Source organism: Esox lucius, chromosome 9 (assembly GCF_011004845.1).
Source record: "Esox lucius isolate fEsoLuc1 chromosome 9, fEsoLuc1.pri, whole genome shotgun sequence".
NCBI classification, from domain to species: Eukaryota; Metazoa; Chordata; class Actinopteri; order Esociformes; family Esocidae; genus Esox; species Esox lucius.
Window position 1 is genome coordinate 9,513,180 of NC_047577.1, and position 12,161 is coordinate 9,525,340.

General features: G+C 42.5%; 1 protein-coding gene across 1 annotated transcript; it reads left to right on the plus strand.

Annotated features, from left to right (window-relative positions):
- The first annotated feature begins 598 nt into the window (after positions 1–598).
- Positions 599–11,463, plus strand: LOC106024445 (hydroxycarboxylic acid receptor 2-like). The gene is made up of 7 exons (XM_020049683.2): positions 599–841; positions 1,131–1,338; positions 2,053–2,270; positions 7,591–7,688; positions 7,998–8,168; positions 10,397–10,614; positions 10,750–11,463. The coding sequence occupies exons 5-7, from the start codon at positions 8,003–8,005 to the stop codon at positions 11,278–11,280; spliced, it is 915 nt and encodes a 304-aa protein (XP_019905242.2). The 5' UTR covers positions 599–841; positions 1,131–1,338; positions 2,053–2,270; positions 7,591–7,688; positions 7,998–8,002; the 3' UTR covers positions 11,281–11,463.
- The last annotated feature ends 698 nt before the right edge of the window (positions 11,464–12,161 follow it).

Here is a 12,161-nt window from a genome sequence, read left to right on the forward strand (position 1 = left end):
AACCCAGTGAGTTAGGTAATCTGCGCTCTTTGTGTTTCTTGGTGTTTTGCGCACATCTCTGCATGTTCCAACATTAGTATTTTCCTTAGCACAACCTTAGGTATAAGACCATAAAGTTTACATCTAACATAGTCTTTACCTCAACACAACCTTAGGTATAAGACCATAAAGTTTACATCTAACATAGTCTTTACCTCAACACAACCTTAGGTATAAGACCATGAAGTTTACATCTAACATAGTCTTTCCCTCAGCACAACCTTATAGATATTATTAAGACCTTGCAGTCTCTATAATGTCCTTGCATCACCTGTTTACATTGTGTAGGACCTACTCTGGCCCTCTAAGCTACTGTTGCATCAGAGAGAGAAAATATTAGATTGTAGGCATCCCAATCCCCCTATCCAACATAACACTACACCCTTTCCCTGAAAACGCCCAATAGCGTTACACCTTACACAGCTGTGCCACCCCGTAGATTGCCATTGACCAATCACAGCCTTCTGTTGAGGCTGCGCCAACTGGCGGACGCTTGCGTTGGGATTGTTGATGTTCCTCAGACTGTCATAAGGGTCTTCTGTCTTTCTCTCAGTCGGGGGTCTATGAGAAAGGGCTGAATGGTGCAAAGGGCCCCGTTTGGCATACGACTCGGATCCTCGGATTCAGTGCGCTCTGCCACAGAGGACCGCAGAGCTTGACTTCATAAGCGCAGTCATTTGGCGAGTGCAACGCAATTTGTAATCAGTCTTTGGGTGAACAGTAGGGGTCTGAGGACCGAGTCTGAGAAAAAGAAACAAGTGGCTGGGGACTAGTTCCAGAGACCTCCAACAGCACTGCTGAGGTAAGAATGACACAGGCTTTTTTAATTGATTGTCTAAGTCGGAAGAAATGTCTTTCGGACATGAACCAACAAACAGAGAATGTGTTTATGAGAGATGCACCAAGAGCATGTGATGACATTTACTTTAAAATAAGCTTTAAAATGTTTCAAGTTCTTTATTGAAATTCTATTTTGACCCGTAATTTGAACAGCCTGTTGAACAGATAATCAATTCAGTAATGTAATGTCTTACTATATCGTATCCATACACAGTTCTAATACCCCACATCTTCCCTTTTCTTCCTGATAGGAACCTAACCTCTCTACCTCGACCACACCTTCCCTGGCAGCAATGACTAACTCCACAGCCGTGACCTCCAGTGACCTCTCCCTGAACATGTCCACGCTGAGTTCGAATCCTTGGACCCGACCCCCCTGGTACCTACACCCTGAGTGCTCCGTAGCCCCGTACGCATTTGTCTTCTACTTCGGCGTCAAAGTCTTCAACCTGGCAATAGGTGTAGTAGCATGTTCTAGAAATACGTTACTCATAATGCTGTAGCATTTTGGCGGAAGGTAGAATATTATGTAGGTATATTTGTATAATGTACGACATCTATGAAAAGGACTGTATAAAATAAATTTGGTTGATTCCTTGATCATTTTGTAGTAGTACATCTAGAGAAATGATTTATTACAATAACCATCATGTTGTGGTAATAGGTGTGGTTGAATGCTGTACTACACTACACATAATGCTGTGGTAGCAGATTTTGTTAGTATTGTTGTATTGAAATTCACACAATGCTGATTCATTTAGTATAGTAGCATGCTTTTTATGAATGACAAAATTGTTTTTTCATAGCTGTTTAAAACAGTTTGATGAAAGAGAGAACAAATAGTCAGCTTAGGTGATGAGATTTTATTTGAATTTAGTATATCCTAGTTCTCTGGTAATTCACCTGTCTTCCATGTTGCACAAATCCTGCTGTTTTTTTTCAAGACGCAGAATTGTTTTCTATCTTTCCTATCCTGAGTTATAAAGCCTATTTCTTGAAATTCTACTCAACTTGCCATTGGGCGGAGAGGAAATGTCAGAAAATTCTACAGCAGTTTCTTAATGGAATAGTCTACAGCTAATTTCCCCTCAAAATGTACTAGTTTAGACATTACATATGATATTTGAATACATCTGATTAATTATTGAATGAATAACTAAATCCCTAAAACAGGCACACCCTGCAACATCTTGGTGCTGTGGCAGATTGCCAGCAGGAAGAGCGACTCGTCCACTTCTGACATCTTCATCTTTAACCTGGCCGTCCTGGACACATACTTCTGCATCATGGGGCCGATAGATATCATCAACAGGCTGGTTCTGAATGACCAAGGACTCTGGTACTTCCAACGCTTTGCCTACGGACTCAAAGACACTGCACCTCTCTTCCTGGTAAGACCATAAAACATAGTAGAATTTTAGACCTATTATAGCTGTACTTTCCTTTTCATGTGTCGGAAGTGATATAACCCAAGTTTCTAGTGCCCTCGTTAGTACCATTCTGTCCATTATTAAGCTCTAGCCTTTTGGGGGCCCTAAGCCAAATTTCATTTGGGGCCCCATCTCTTCTATCAGTCAGGGGCTCCTTAGCAGGTGGAGGCCTCCTAGCGGCCAGGGGCCCTAAGAAACCATTTATGTTGCTTATGCCTGGTGCCGGCCCTGCTTACAGGCTGAAACAGCCAAAGATATAATACAATATTGAGTTCATATTCTAAATAATATTGACATTCACCAATAAGCTAGTCTTGGCTGTGACATTCTACAAGCACAGTTGTTTACCGCAATGATTGGCATTCATTAAGTTCGGCAATGTTGCACAAGCCTGCATAATATGCTAAGCTTGATAATGTCAGCTATGTAATGTAACCTAACAACTCAGCCAGTCATTGTTACTTTAATAAATAAAAAAGGTGGTGCTGACGAGTGCTGCACATAGAAAATGATATATCTTCCACTAGCTAGCTACTGTTGATATGTTAGTAACTGCTTGCTAGTCACATGTGGTGTACCTGTTGTTGCTGCAAAGATTGCACTAACATTGAGGAAGACACTTGCTGCTGTGTACAGCTGGTCATAACTACTATTGCAGAGATTTTGGTTTACCGACTGAATCCAGTAAGAGTCATTTTAAATGTAAGGGCAACACATCTAGAACATTATGCTAAATAAAACCAGCAATGTTTGCCAGATCATGTAGCATTAGCTAGCTCTAGCTTAGAAGCTAGGCTAGCTCAGTGTCTAGTTTTGTGACTTACAACATTAGCTACAGCTAGCTAGCTAGGTAGGAATTGATGACTGATTTAAATTGGGTCCCGGTTTGGGGGTTTGAAAATGTGGTCACCCTATGTTAGACCAGCAATTTTGGCATGGCTTGCAGTTAAGCCTTATAGCTCGGCGGTTTTGGTAGAAAGTTCAGTCCTAAATGAGGACACAACATTATCACACAAGATCTAACGCAAACCTAATTTTGTAATGAATACTAAGGAAAGGAAGGTCAGGACTCGAGCGCAGAGCGCAGCAGGCTTTCTTAGAGAACACCCCACAGGAGAAGGCTGAAGTCTGGGTCGGGAGGCAGATGGTCATTCACGGGAAACGCAGGACGATAAGGCAAAGGTACAGGCAAGGAGAAGGCTATAAACAGAGTCGGTGAGACAGGCAGAAACTGGTCGGTACATAGGGAATTCAATAAACAACGAGTAATTCAAACAGGCTTAGTAGAGTTGGCCATGAAACAAACAATACCTCACAAAGGACAAGGAGAACTGAACAGAACCAGATAGTGGGGCTAACAAGACACGGGTGAGTGAACAGGTGACTAGAATTCTGGCGATTGCGATCTCAGGAATGAGGTGCGTTCAGATGATTGGGAGAGTGAGGTGCATTCATGGGATTGGGAGCCAGGTCGAGGACCTGAGCTGGAGGGGGACATTACAAATGTTCCCTACGATTCTGTACCACAGATTACATCACATTCAAATGTTTGTAGTCTGTTTATTTATAGTTCCCTTTCAGTTGATGAATCGGTACAACAGCTATGGGAGCATGAACGTGCACAACCTGAACACAATTTCAATCAAGCTTTTTAACACCAAACAGGGGGAGTTGTTTTCCCTTACCTTGGAATCCACCTATGGCGCTGAGTGTTGTTACAGTGAACATTCACTTCAGAGTTGAAGCTCCTTTGTTGTTTGGCACTTTGTGTGGCCCGATTTGAACCTTTGGTTGGTGTATCTGTGTGTCCTAACACGACTAAGGTCTTGTCCAGGTCCTGTGGGACCCTGACGGCCGACTACAAGCTGCCTATTCTGCTTTTTTCCTTGGACCCAGGTGTCAAACCGATTTGAGATACTGGCGTGCCCGGGCACTCCATTGTTGAGCATGCCAGTATCTGCCCTTTGTATTATCACGTTTATTATCAAATTTACCAAAAGAAAGGTCACGGACCGAAAGGAAATGTGGTTTCCTGAGGGAGGGAACAAGGTATGACACTGAATCAGTAATCAGGGTCCAGCTGGACTTAAGTCACCCGGGATTTGTGGCTTCTTTTGACAGCTTAACTCCCGTTTGGTCTTTAAGGGAGTGACTGAAATTGAGTTCAGATGATTCCCAAGAGTGGTCCCCTGACTGTCACACCTCATTGTCTCCGTCAAGGAACTAAGATTATACCCAATGTTTCTATAAGACTTCAATCCTTGTTCGTCTCCCTCCCAGGTGTGCATCTGTCTGGACCGCTATGTCGCCGTGGTCCACCCGGTCCTATTCACTAGCAGCCGAACCAACAGGTTCCGTGTCGCTGTCTCCGTGTTCAGCTGGGCTCTCATCTCGGCTTATGGCTTCTCAAAGAGCATTGTTGGAGTCAAGTACGAGATCTTCAGTGGCCTCATCCTGTTCTCCTTCGCCCTAATGATCTACTGTAACCTCTCCATCATATGGGTGCTACGCCGCTCTGTGGCTGGGAAGGAGGTGATGCACCCGGTGAAGAAGAAAGCTTTCAAAATGGTGCTGGTCATCTTGGGTATCATCTTGGTCAACTACCTTCCTCCAGTGGCTCTTGTTCCATTCTACACATACTACACATTTGTCCAGTTTCGATGTCAGGTCACCACTAGTGTCTATTCGATGATGGATTTGAGCTCTAGTATTGAGCCACTGCTGTATATTACCAAAATGGAGAGGCCGGCACATTTACCAGACTGGTGCTGTTGGGGCACACGCTCCACCAAGAAGCCTCAAAAGGTTGAGGTCAAAGTGTGATAGGGTAATAATATTACTGGTCAGACAAATTGTAACTTAAAATGTAACTTTAACCTAACCATACAACACCTCAATCTTATTCCTTACTCTAACCCTAAAGTAAGATAAAGCAGTGCGTTTTTCTTCGCATAAATGTTTTGTAGCAATACACATTTAAATATAAAGCAGGCAAGTGTTCTGTGTTGACATGTAAACTATAATGCTGTATTGCTAATAAATTATATTATTGAAAGTCGAAGTCATTTTCTGTCCTAATATTAAAAGATACATTGGGGAGAACAAGTATTTGATATACTGCCGATTTTGCAGGTTTTCCCACTTACAAAGCATGTAGAAGTCTGTCATTTTTATCATAGGTACTCTTCAATTCAATGACGGAATCTAAAACAAAAATCCAGAAAATCACATTGTATGATTTTTAAGTAATTAATTTGCATTTAATTGCATAACAAATATTTGATACATCAGAAAAGCAGAACTTAATATTAGGTACAGAAACCTTTGTTTGCAATTACAGAGATCATACATTTCCTGTAGTTCTTGACCAGGTTTGCACACACTGCAGCAGGGATTTTGGCCCACTCCTCCATGCAGACCTTCTCCAGATCCTTCAGGTTTCGGGGCTTTCGCTGGGCAATACGGACTTTCAGCTCCCTCCAAAGATTTTCCATTGGGTTCAGGTCTGGAGACTGGCTAGGCCACTCCAGGACCTTGAGATGCTTGTTACGGAGCCACTCCTTAGTTGCCCTGGCTGTGTGTTTCGGGTCGTTGCCATGCTGGAAGGCACAGCCACGACCCATCTTCAATGCTCTTACTGAGGGAAGGAGGTTGTTGGCCAAGATCTCGCGATACATGGCCCCATCCATCCTCCCCTCAATACGGTGCAGTCGACCTGTCCCCTTTGCAGAAAAGCATCCCCAAAGAATGATGTTTCCACCTCCATGCTTCACGGTTGGTATGGTGTTCTTGGGGTTGTACTCATCCTTCTTCTTCCTCCAAACATGGCGAGTGGAGTTTAGACCAAAAAGCTCTATTTTTGTCTCATCAGACCACATGACCTTCTCCCATTCCTCCTCTGGATCATCCAGATGGTCATTGGCAAACTTCAGACGGGCCTGGACATGCGCTGGCTTGAGCAGGGGGACCTTAATCCATGACGGCGTAGTGTGTTACTAATGGTTTTCTTTGAGACTGGTCCCAGCTCTCTTCAAGTCATTGACCAGGTCCTGCCATGTAGTTCTGGGCTGATCCCTCACCTTCCTCACGATCATTGATGCCCCACGATGTGAGATCTTGCATGGAGCCCCAGACCGAGGGAGATTGACCGTCATCTTGAACTTCTTCCATTTTCTAATAATTGCGCCAATAGTTGTTGCCTTCTCACCAAGCTGTTTGCCTATTGTCCTGTAGCCCATCCCAGCCTTGTGCAGTTCTACAATTTTATCCCTGATATCCCTTACACAGCTCTATGGTCTTGGCCATTGTGGAGAGGTTGGAATTTGATTGAGTGTGTGGACAGGTGTCTTTTATACAGGTAACGAGTTCAATCAGGTGCAGTTAATACAGGTAAAGAGTGAAGAACAGGAGGGCTTCTTAAAGAAAAACTAACAGGTCTGTGAGAGGTGGAATTCTTACTGGTTGGTAGGTGATCAAATACTTATGTCATGCAATAAAATGCAAATTAATTATTTAAATACAATGTGATTTTCTGGATTTTTGTTTTAGATTCCCTCTCTCACAGTTGAAGTGTACCTATGATAAAAATGAAAGACCTTTACATGATTTGTACCTGATTTTGCAGGTTTTCCTACTTACAAAAAAAAATGTGAATTCAAGGAAATAAGTTGGAAAACTGCCAGTGTTCCTTCTGTCTTAAAGAAGTGGGCATTCCTCTATACAGCCTTAGATATAAGTAAGATCTTGCAGTTTATATATTGCAGTTTTTCTCTTATAGATATTAGTAAGATATATCTGTCTCTATAATGTCTTTGCATCACCTGTTTACATTGTGTAGGACCTAATATATCCCTCTAAGCTACTGTTGCATCAGAGAGACAAAATGTGGATTCCACACATCCCAAATGGCACCCTCCAAAACATCCAATAACATTAGACCGTATGCGGCTATGCCCTCCCCATTTAGAGCAAACCAATCAGATTGTAGAGGTTCATTAAATTGTGATAATTGTCCAGCCTCCCTCCCTCCCTATCTCTCTCCCTCTCTCTTTGTCTCTCTGAGTCAGGGCAGGGGGCTGTCTTTATAAAGTGTTGTCCCCTATGAGACAGGGCTAAATGGAGTGAGGGTCCCGTCTGGCACAGTGGCTTGGATTCTGGTGTACAGAGATAGAGAGATCTGCTACCGTAGAGAGCCGTGGCTTTGCCACAGAGAAGTTTGTTTGCTACTGATAATCAAGTACAGTCAATTACCATTCATGACCCAATAGTTTGCAATCAATAGTCTTTTGATGCAGAAAAGAAAACTGAGGGATGTAGCTGAGGACCGAGACTGAAGAAGGAAGCAAGTGACAGGAGGGACATATCCAACATACTATTAAGGTAAGACTGAGTTTTCGTTAATCAAATGTGATTTAATGACTTAATGTTACCATGTAAAATGTATATGTTAGTCATTTTGATCATCAAAGCCATAAAGTAAGATACACTTATTTTTTTATACATCTGTCAATACATTTGACAGATGTTCGTGTATAATTAAGTAACAAAACATCTAACTATGGCAATATGGTAAAAGTAACATTTCAATTATACCATTTTAATGACCACATGAATATCTCAAACATACATCTTATATAAGTCTTCCTTTTCTCTCTTCTCTTTTTCAAACATTGGCACAAATCTCCATAGCAACAATGACTAACTCCACAGCCATGACCTCCAGTGACCTCTCCCTGAAGATGTCCACCCTGAGTTCAGATCCTTGGACCCGACCCCCCTGGTATCTACACCCGGAGTGCTCTGTGGCCCCGTACGCATTTGTGTTTTACTTCGGCGTCAAAGTCTTCAACCTGGCAATAGGTGTAGTACCATGATGTACTACAGCTACATTACCCATATTGCTATGGTAGTTGGTGTAGGAGCATGGTGCACTACATGACCCTTAATGCTGTGGTAGTTGGTGTGATAGAATGAAGCACTATATTATCCATAATGCTATGGCAGTAGGTGTAGAAACATAATGTACTATGTTACCAACAATGCAGGGCAAGAAGTTGCAGTAGCATGATGTACTACATTACCTATAATGCTGTGGTAGCACTGTAGTAGAATAATGTATTTGGTCTCGATTGACAATATACTATATTTCTTCTTGCTGTTTAAATCTGCTGGATGAAAGAGAAAGTAAAAAGCCAATGTAGGTGATCTGGAGCAGGGGAGAGTGAGATTATTTCAATGAACTATAGTGCTTTTCTAATTCACCTATCTTCCACATGGGTTACAAGTCTCAAACGAAATGTGTATGGCTTTAAAGTTAATTGTCTGCCTTTTGACACACTCCAATTTCAAGACATTCCATGCATCTGCTTATTTCCGTCAACACGCCAGAAATGTGAGTAGATTAATCTTAAATAAAACCACTGAAATATGTAGTGTGTGAAAGTATTCAGACCATTTATTCAGTACATTGTAGAATTGCCTTTGGCAACAATCACAGATTGCAGTCTTCTTGGGTATCACTCTACCAACTCTGCAAGTTTCTCTCGTTCTTGCATGTAGATCCTTCCAAGCTCTCCCAGATTGAATGGGGAGGGTCAGTGAACCACGATTTTCAGGTCTCACAAGATGTTCAGCTGGGTTCAAGTCCAGGCTTTGGCTGGGCCACTCAAGAAGAGTCCAAGTCTTGTCCCAAAGCCACTCCCGCGTTGTCTTAACTCTGTGCTTCAAGTTGTTGTCGTGCCGACAGATGTCCTCAGTCTAAGGTCCTGTGTGCGTTGGATCAGGACCTCCTTGGACTTTGCTTTGTTCGTCCTTCGATTAATCCTGACCAGCTTTACTGTAGGGAATGTATTTGCATTATTTTGCGTTACTTTGTTTTCGCCAGATTTATCGCTTGACATACTATTTTGCTATCATCTAACCAGAGAAACTTTTTCCTCTTACCCTTTAAGAGTCCTTTAGACGGCCTGTCATATGCCTTTTACTCTGGAGTCCTTCCCGTTCTAGCCACTGTAAAGGCCTAATTTAGAGAAACTCTGAAGCTCTGTTAGAGTGGCCATTGTGTTGTGGCACTTCTTGCCTTGTTACTTAGTTTGGAAGAATGGCAAGCCAAACTTTCCAAACTTCTTCCATTTCGCAGTGACAGAGCCGACTGTGCCCCTGGGGACATTCATTGCCATTCCTTCACCAAATCAGTGCCTTGACACAAACCTCAGAGGTCTATGTAGCGTCCTTTAGACTTCATGGCTTGGGTTTTACTTTGATATGCACTGTGTGGGAACTTAAATAGGCAATTGTGTTTTGCTAAATAATTTCCTATCAATTGAATTTGCCACAGGTGGACACCAGTCAAATTCTAGAGACATCTCAAGGACGATCAAAGGATGGTCACTTTTGTACATGAGAGATTTCAATTATTTTATTTTTCATAAAATGGCACAAATGTAATAAAACGTGGTTGGGTTGTTTTTATGGGATATAGTGAGTCGATTGATGGCGAAACAATCTGCCCAATGAGAAGAACCGCTGATGAACAACCATGTTTTGACGATTCCGCTAGCGTATGCAACGGTCCCCGTAACTCTTATTTTCTATGTTGAGACCTACTGTCCGCTTGTGTTTGGCTGGCTGCTGTTGCAGATGCCTTGAGTGTAGTGGTACACTGTACTGCATTTCCAATACCTCACGGTATCAGCTGTGGAAGAGTAATGTAATACATCATAATGCTGTCGATGTATGCTGTGCTACAACAACAGTACCCAAAATGCACTGTGTGACATCCAGTCTTATTCAGTTATTCAAAGGGATTTGTCTGAAGTTGATTCTTATTTCAAATTCCGTGCACCACTTTCACTATTCCCAATACTGCACAGATTTTAATGAAAATGTGTATAAGTTCACTATACATGGGATAACAGAGGTAGGACACTGTGAAGAGATTAGGGAGGCATGTTTAACACAGCCTTAGTTAAGATGTTCCTTTCACAAACTTTGTGGTGTCATATCCTTCAATGGGCTCTTGCCTAGTTCTCTACACAGAGCGTTCAGTGTCATTTGGAACATCCTAACACGGCATATCAATACCACAGGCACCCCCTGTAACATCTTGGTACTGTGGCAGATCGCCAGCAGGAAGAGCGACTCGTCCACTTCTGACATCTTCATCTTTAACCTGGCCGCCCTGGACACATACTTCTGCCTCATGGGGCCGATAGATATCATCAACAGGCTGGTACTGGACCACCAAGGCATCTGGTACTTCCAACGCTTCGCTTATGGGCTCAAAGACACTGCACCGCTCTTCCTGGTAAGACCATAAACCTTTTCTCCCTTTTTTGCTATCAGGGCCATACATAACATCACATCTGAATGCACAGTTTCAGAAGGATGTGTCAGCTATCTTGAATATCATTACTGTGATCCTGTTTCTTCTCCCTACCAGGTGTGTATCTGTCTAGACCGCTATGTTGCCGTGGTCCACCCCATCCTGTTCACTGGTATCCGCAACAACCGGATCCGTGTTGGTGTTTCTGTGTTTAGCTGGGCCCTCATCTTGGCCTACGCCCTCACCAAGAGCATTCTGGGAGTCATGTCTGTCAACGAGATCTTCAGTGGGCTCATCCTGTTCTCCTTCGCCCTAATGATCTACTGTAACCTCTCCATCATATGGGTGCTACGCCGCTCTGTGGCTGGGAAGGAGGTGATGCACCCGGTGAAGAAGAAAGCTTTCAAAATGGTGCTGGTCATCTTGGGTATCATCTTCTTCAACTACCTTCCTCCAGTGGCTCTTGTTCCATTCTACTCGTACTACACGTTTGTCCAGTTCCAATGTCAGGTGTCTACAAGTGTCTATTCTATTATGGATCTGAGTTCTAGTATCGAGCCACTGCTGCATATTACCAAGATGGACAGCCCAGCATGTTTATCGGACTGGTGCTGTGGGGGGGACAAGCATCACCAAGAAGCCTTTTGAATTTGATGGGAAGGTATAGATCGGTTAACAATGTCAGACTCTCCATCTAGTTAGTTTAACCAAATCTTAACCATACTGTTAATCCAATTCCTTACTCTATAAAATTAAAGGAAGACAAAACATTGAATTTCTGTTTGCACAATTGTAGCAATGCATATTTAAATATATTTCAACGCAAATGTACTCTGGTTGGACATGTACAACATACTGCTGTCTTGTCAATACATTATATTAATACGTAAAACTTTTTTTTGTTCTGATATTATGGGTTAAATTCCTTTGGTGGGGGATAAGTCAGAGACATAGACAAAACATTACTTGTCCCAAAATGCTTGGTACTTGAAGAAGAGCCAAAGAAGAAATTACTGGTTGAAAATGGAAGATGTCTACTGGGGATGATCAATCAATACTTCCAATGGTAAAGCAAACAGTCCAACTGATTGGGAACCCTCTCAAGGAGAAAGGCATTGATGTGTCAAACAAACATGTGCAGGAGAGAACACTAGCAGAACTTCAAAGTGTACACAACCAAATGCAAGGCTAAAAAAGAGAACGGGAGAAAGATTGGTGAAGAAGAAAGCGTTCCAGGTGGTGCTGGTCGTCTTGTGTATAATCTTCGTCAACTAAATTCCTCACGTGGCTGTTGTTCCATTCTTCTTGTTCTAAAGATTTGAATAGTTTTGATGTCAGGGGACTATTAGTGTGTTTTATATTAAGATCTGAGTTCTATTATAGAGCCATTGCCCTATATTGCCCAAATTGAGAGGCCAGTGTGTGCTGTCGGAGTACATACTCCACCAAGAGGTCAAGGTCAATTCTATGCAGTTGTAACCTAAAACATAACTTTAACCCAACCTTGCAACACTGTTAAAGTTATTACA

Bases quoted from the DNA above. Each gene is read 5' to 3' on its own strand.
- LOC106024445 (XM_020049683.2), top strand. From the start codon at position 8,003: ATGACTAACTCCACAGCCATGACCTCCAGTGACCTCTCCCTGAAGATG. The intron at 8,169-10,396 runs GTGTAGTACCAT...TCAATACCACAG, and splicing joins AGTCTTCAACCTGGCAATAG to GCACCCCCTGTAACATCTTG. The intron at 10,615-10,749 runs GTAAGACCATAA...TCTCCCTACCAG, and splicing joins ACACTGCACCGCTCTTCCTG to GTGTGTATCTGTCTAGACCG.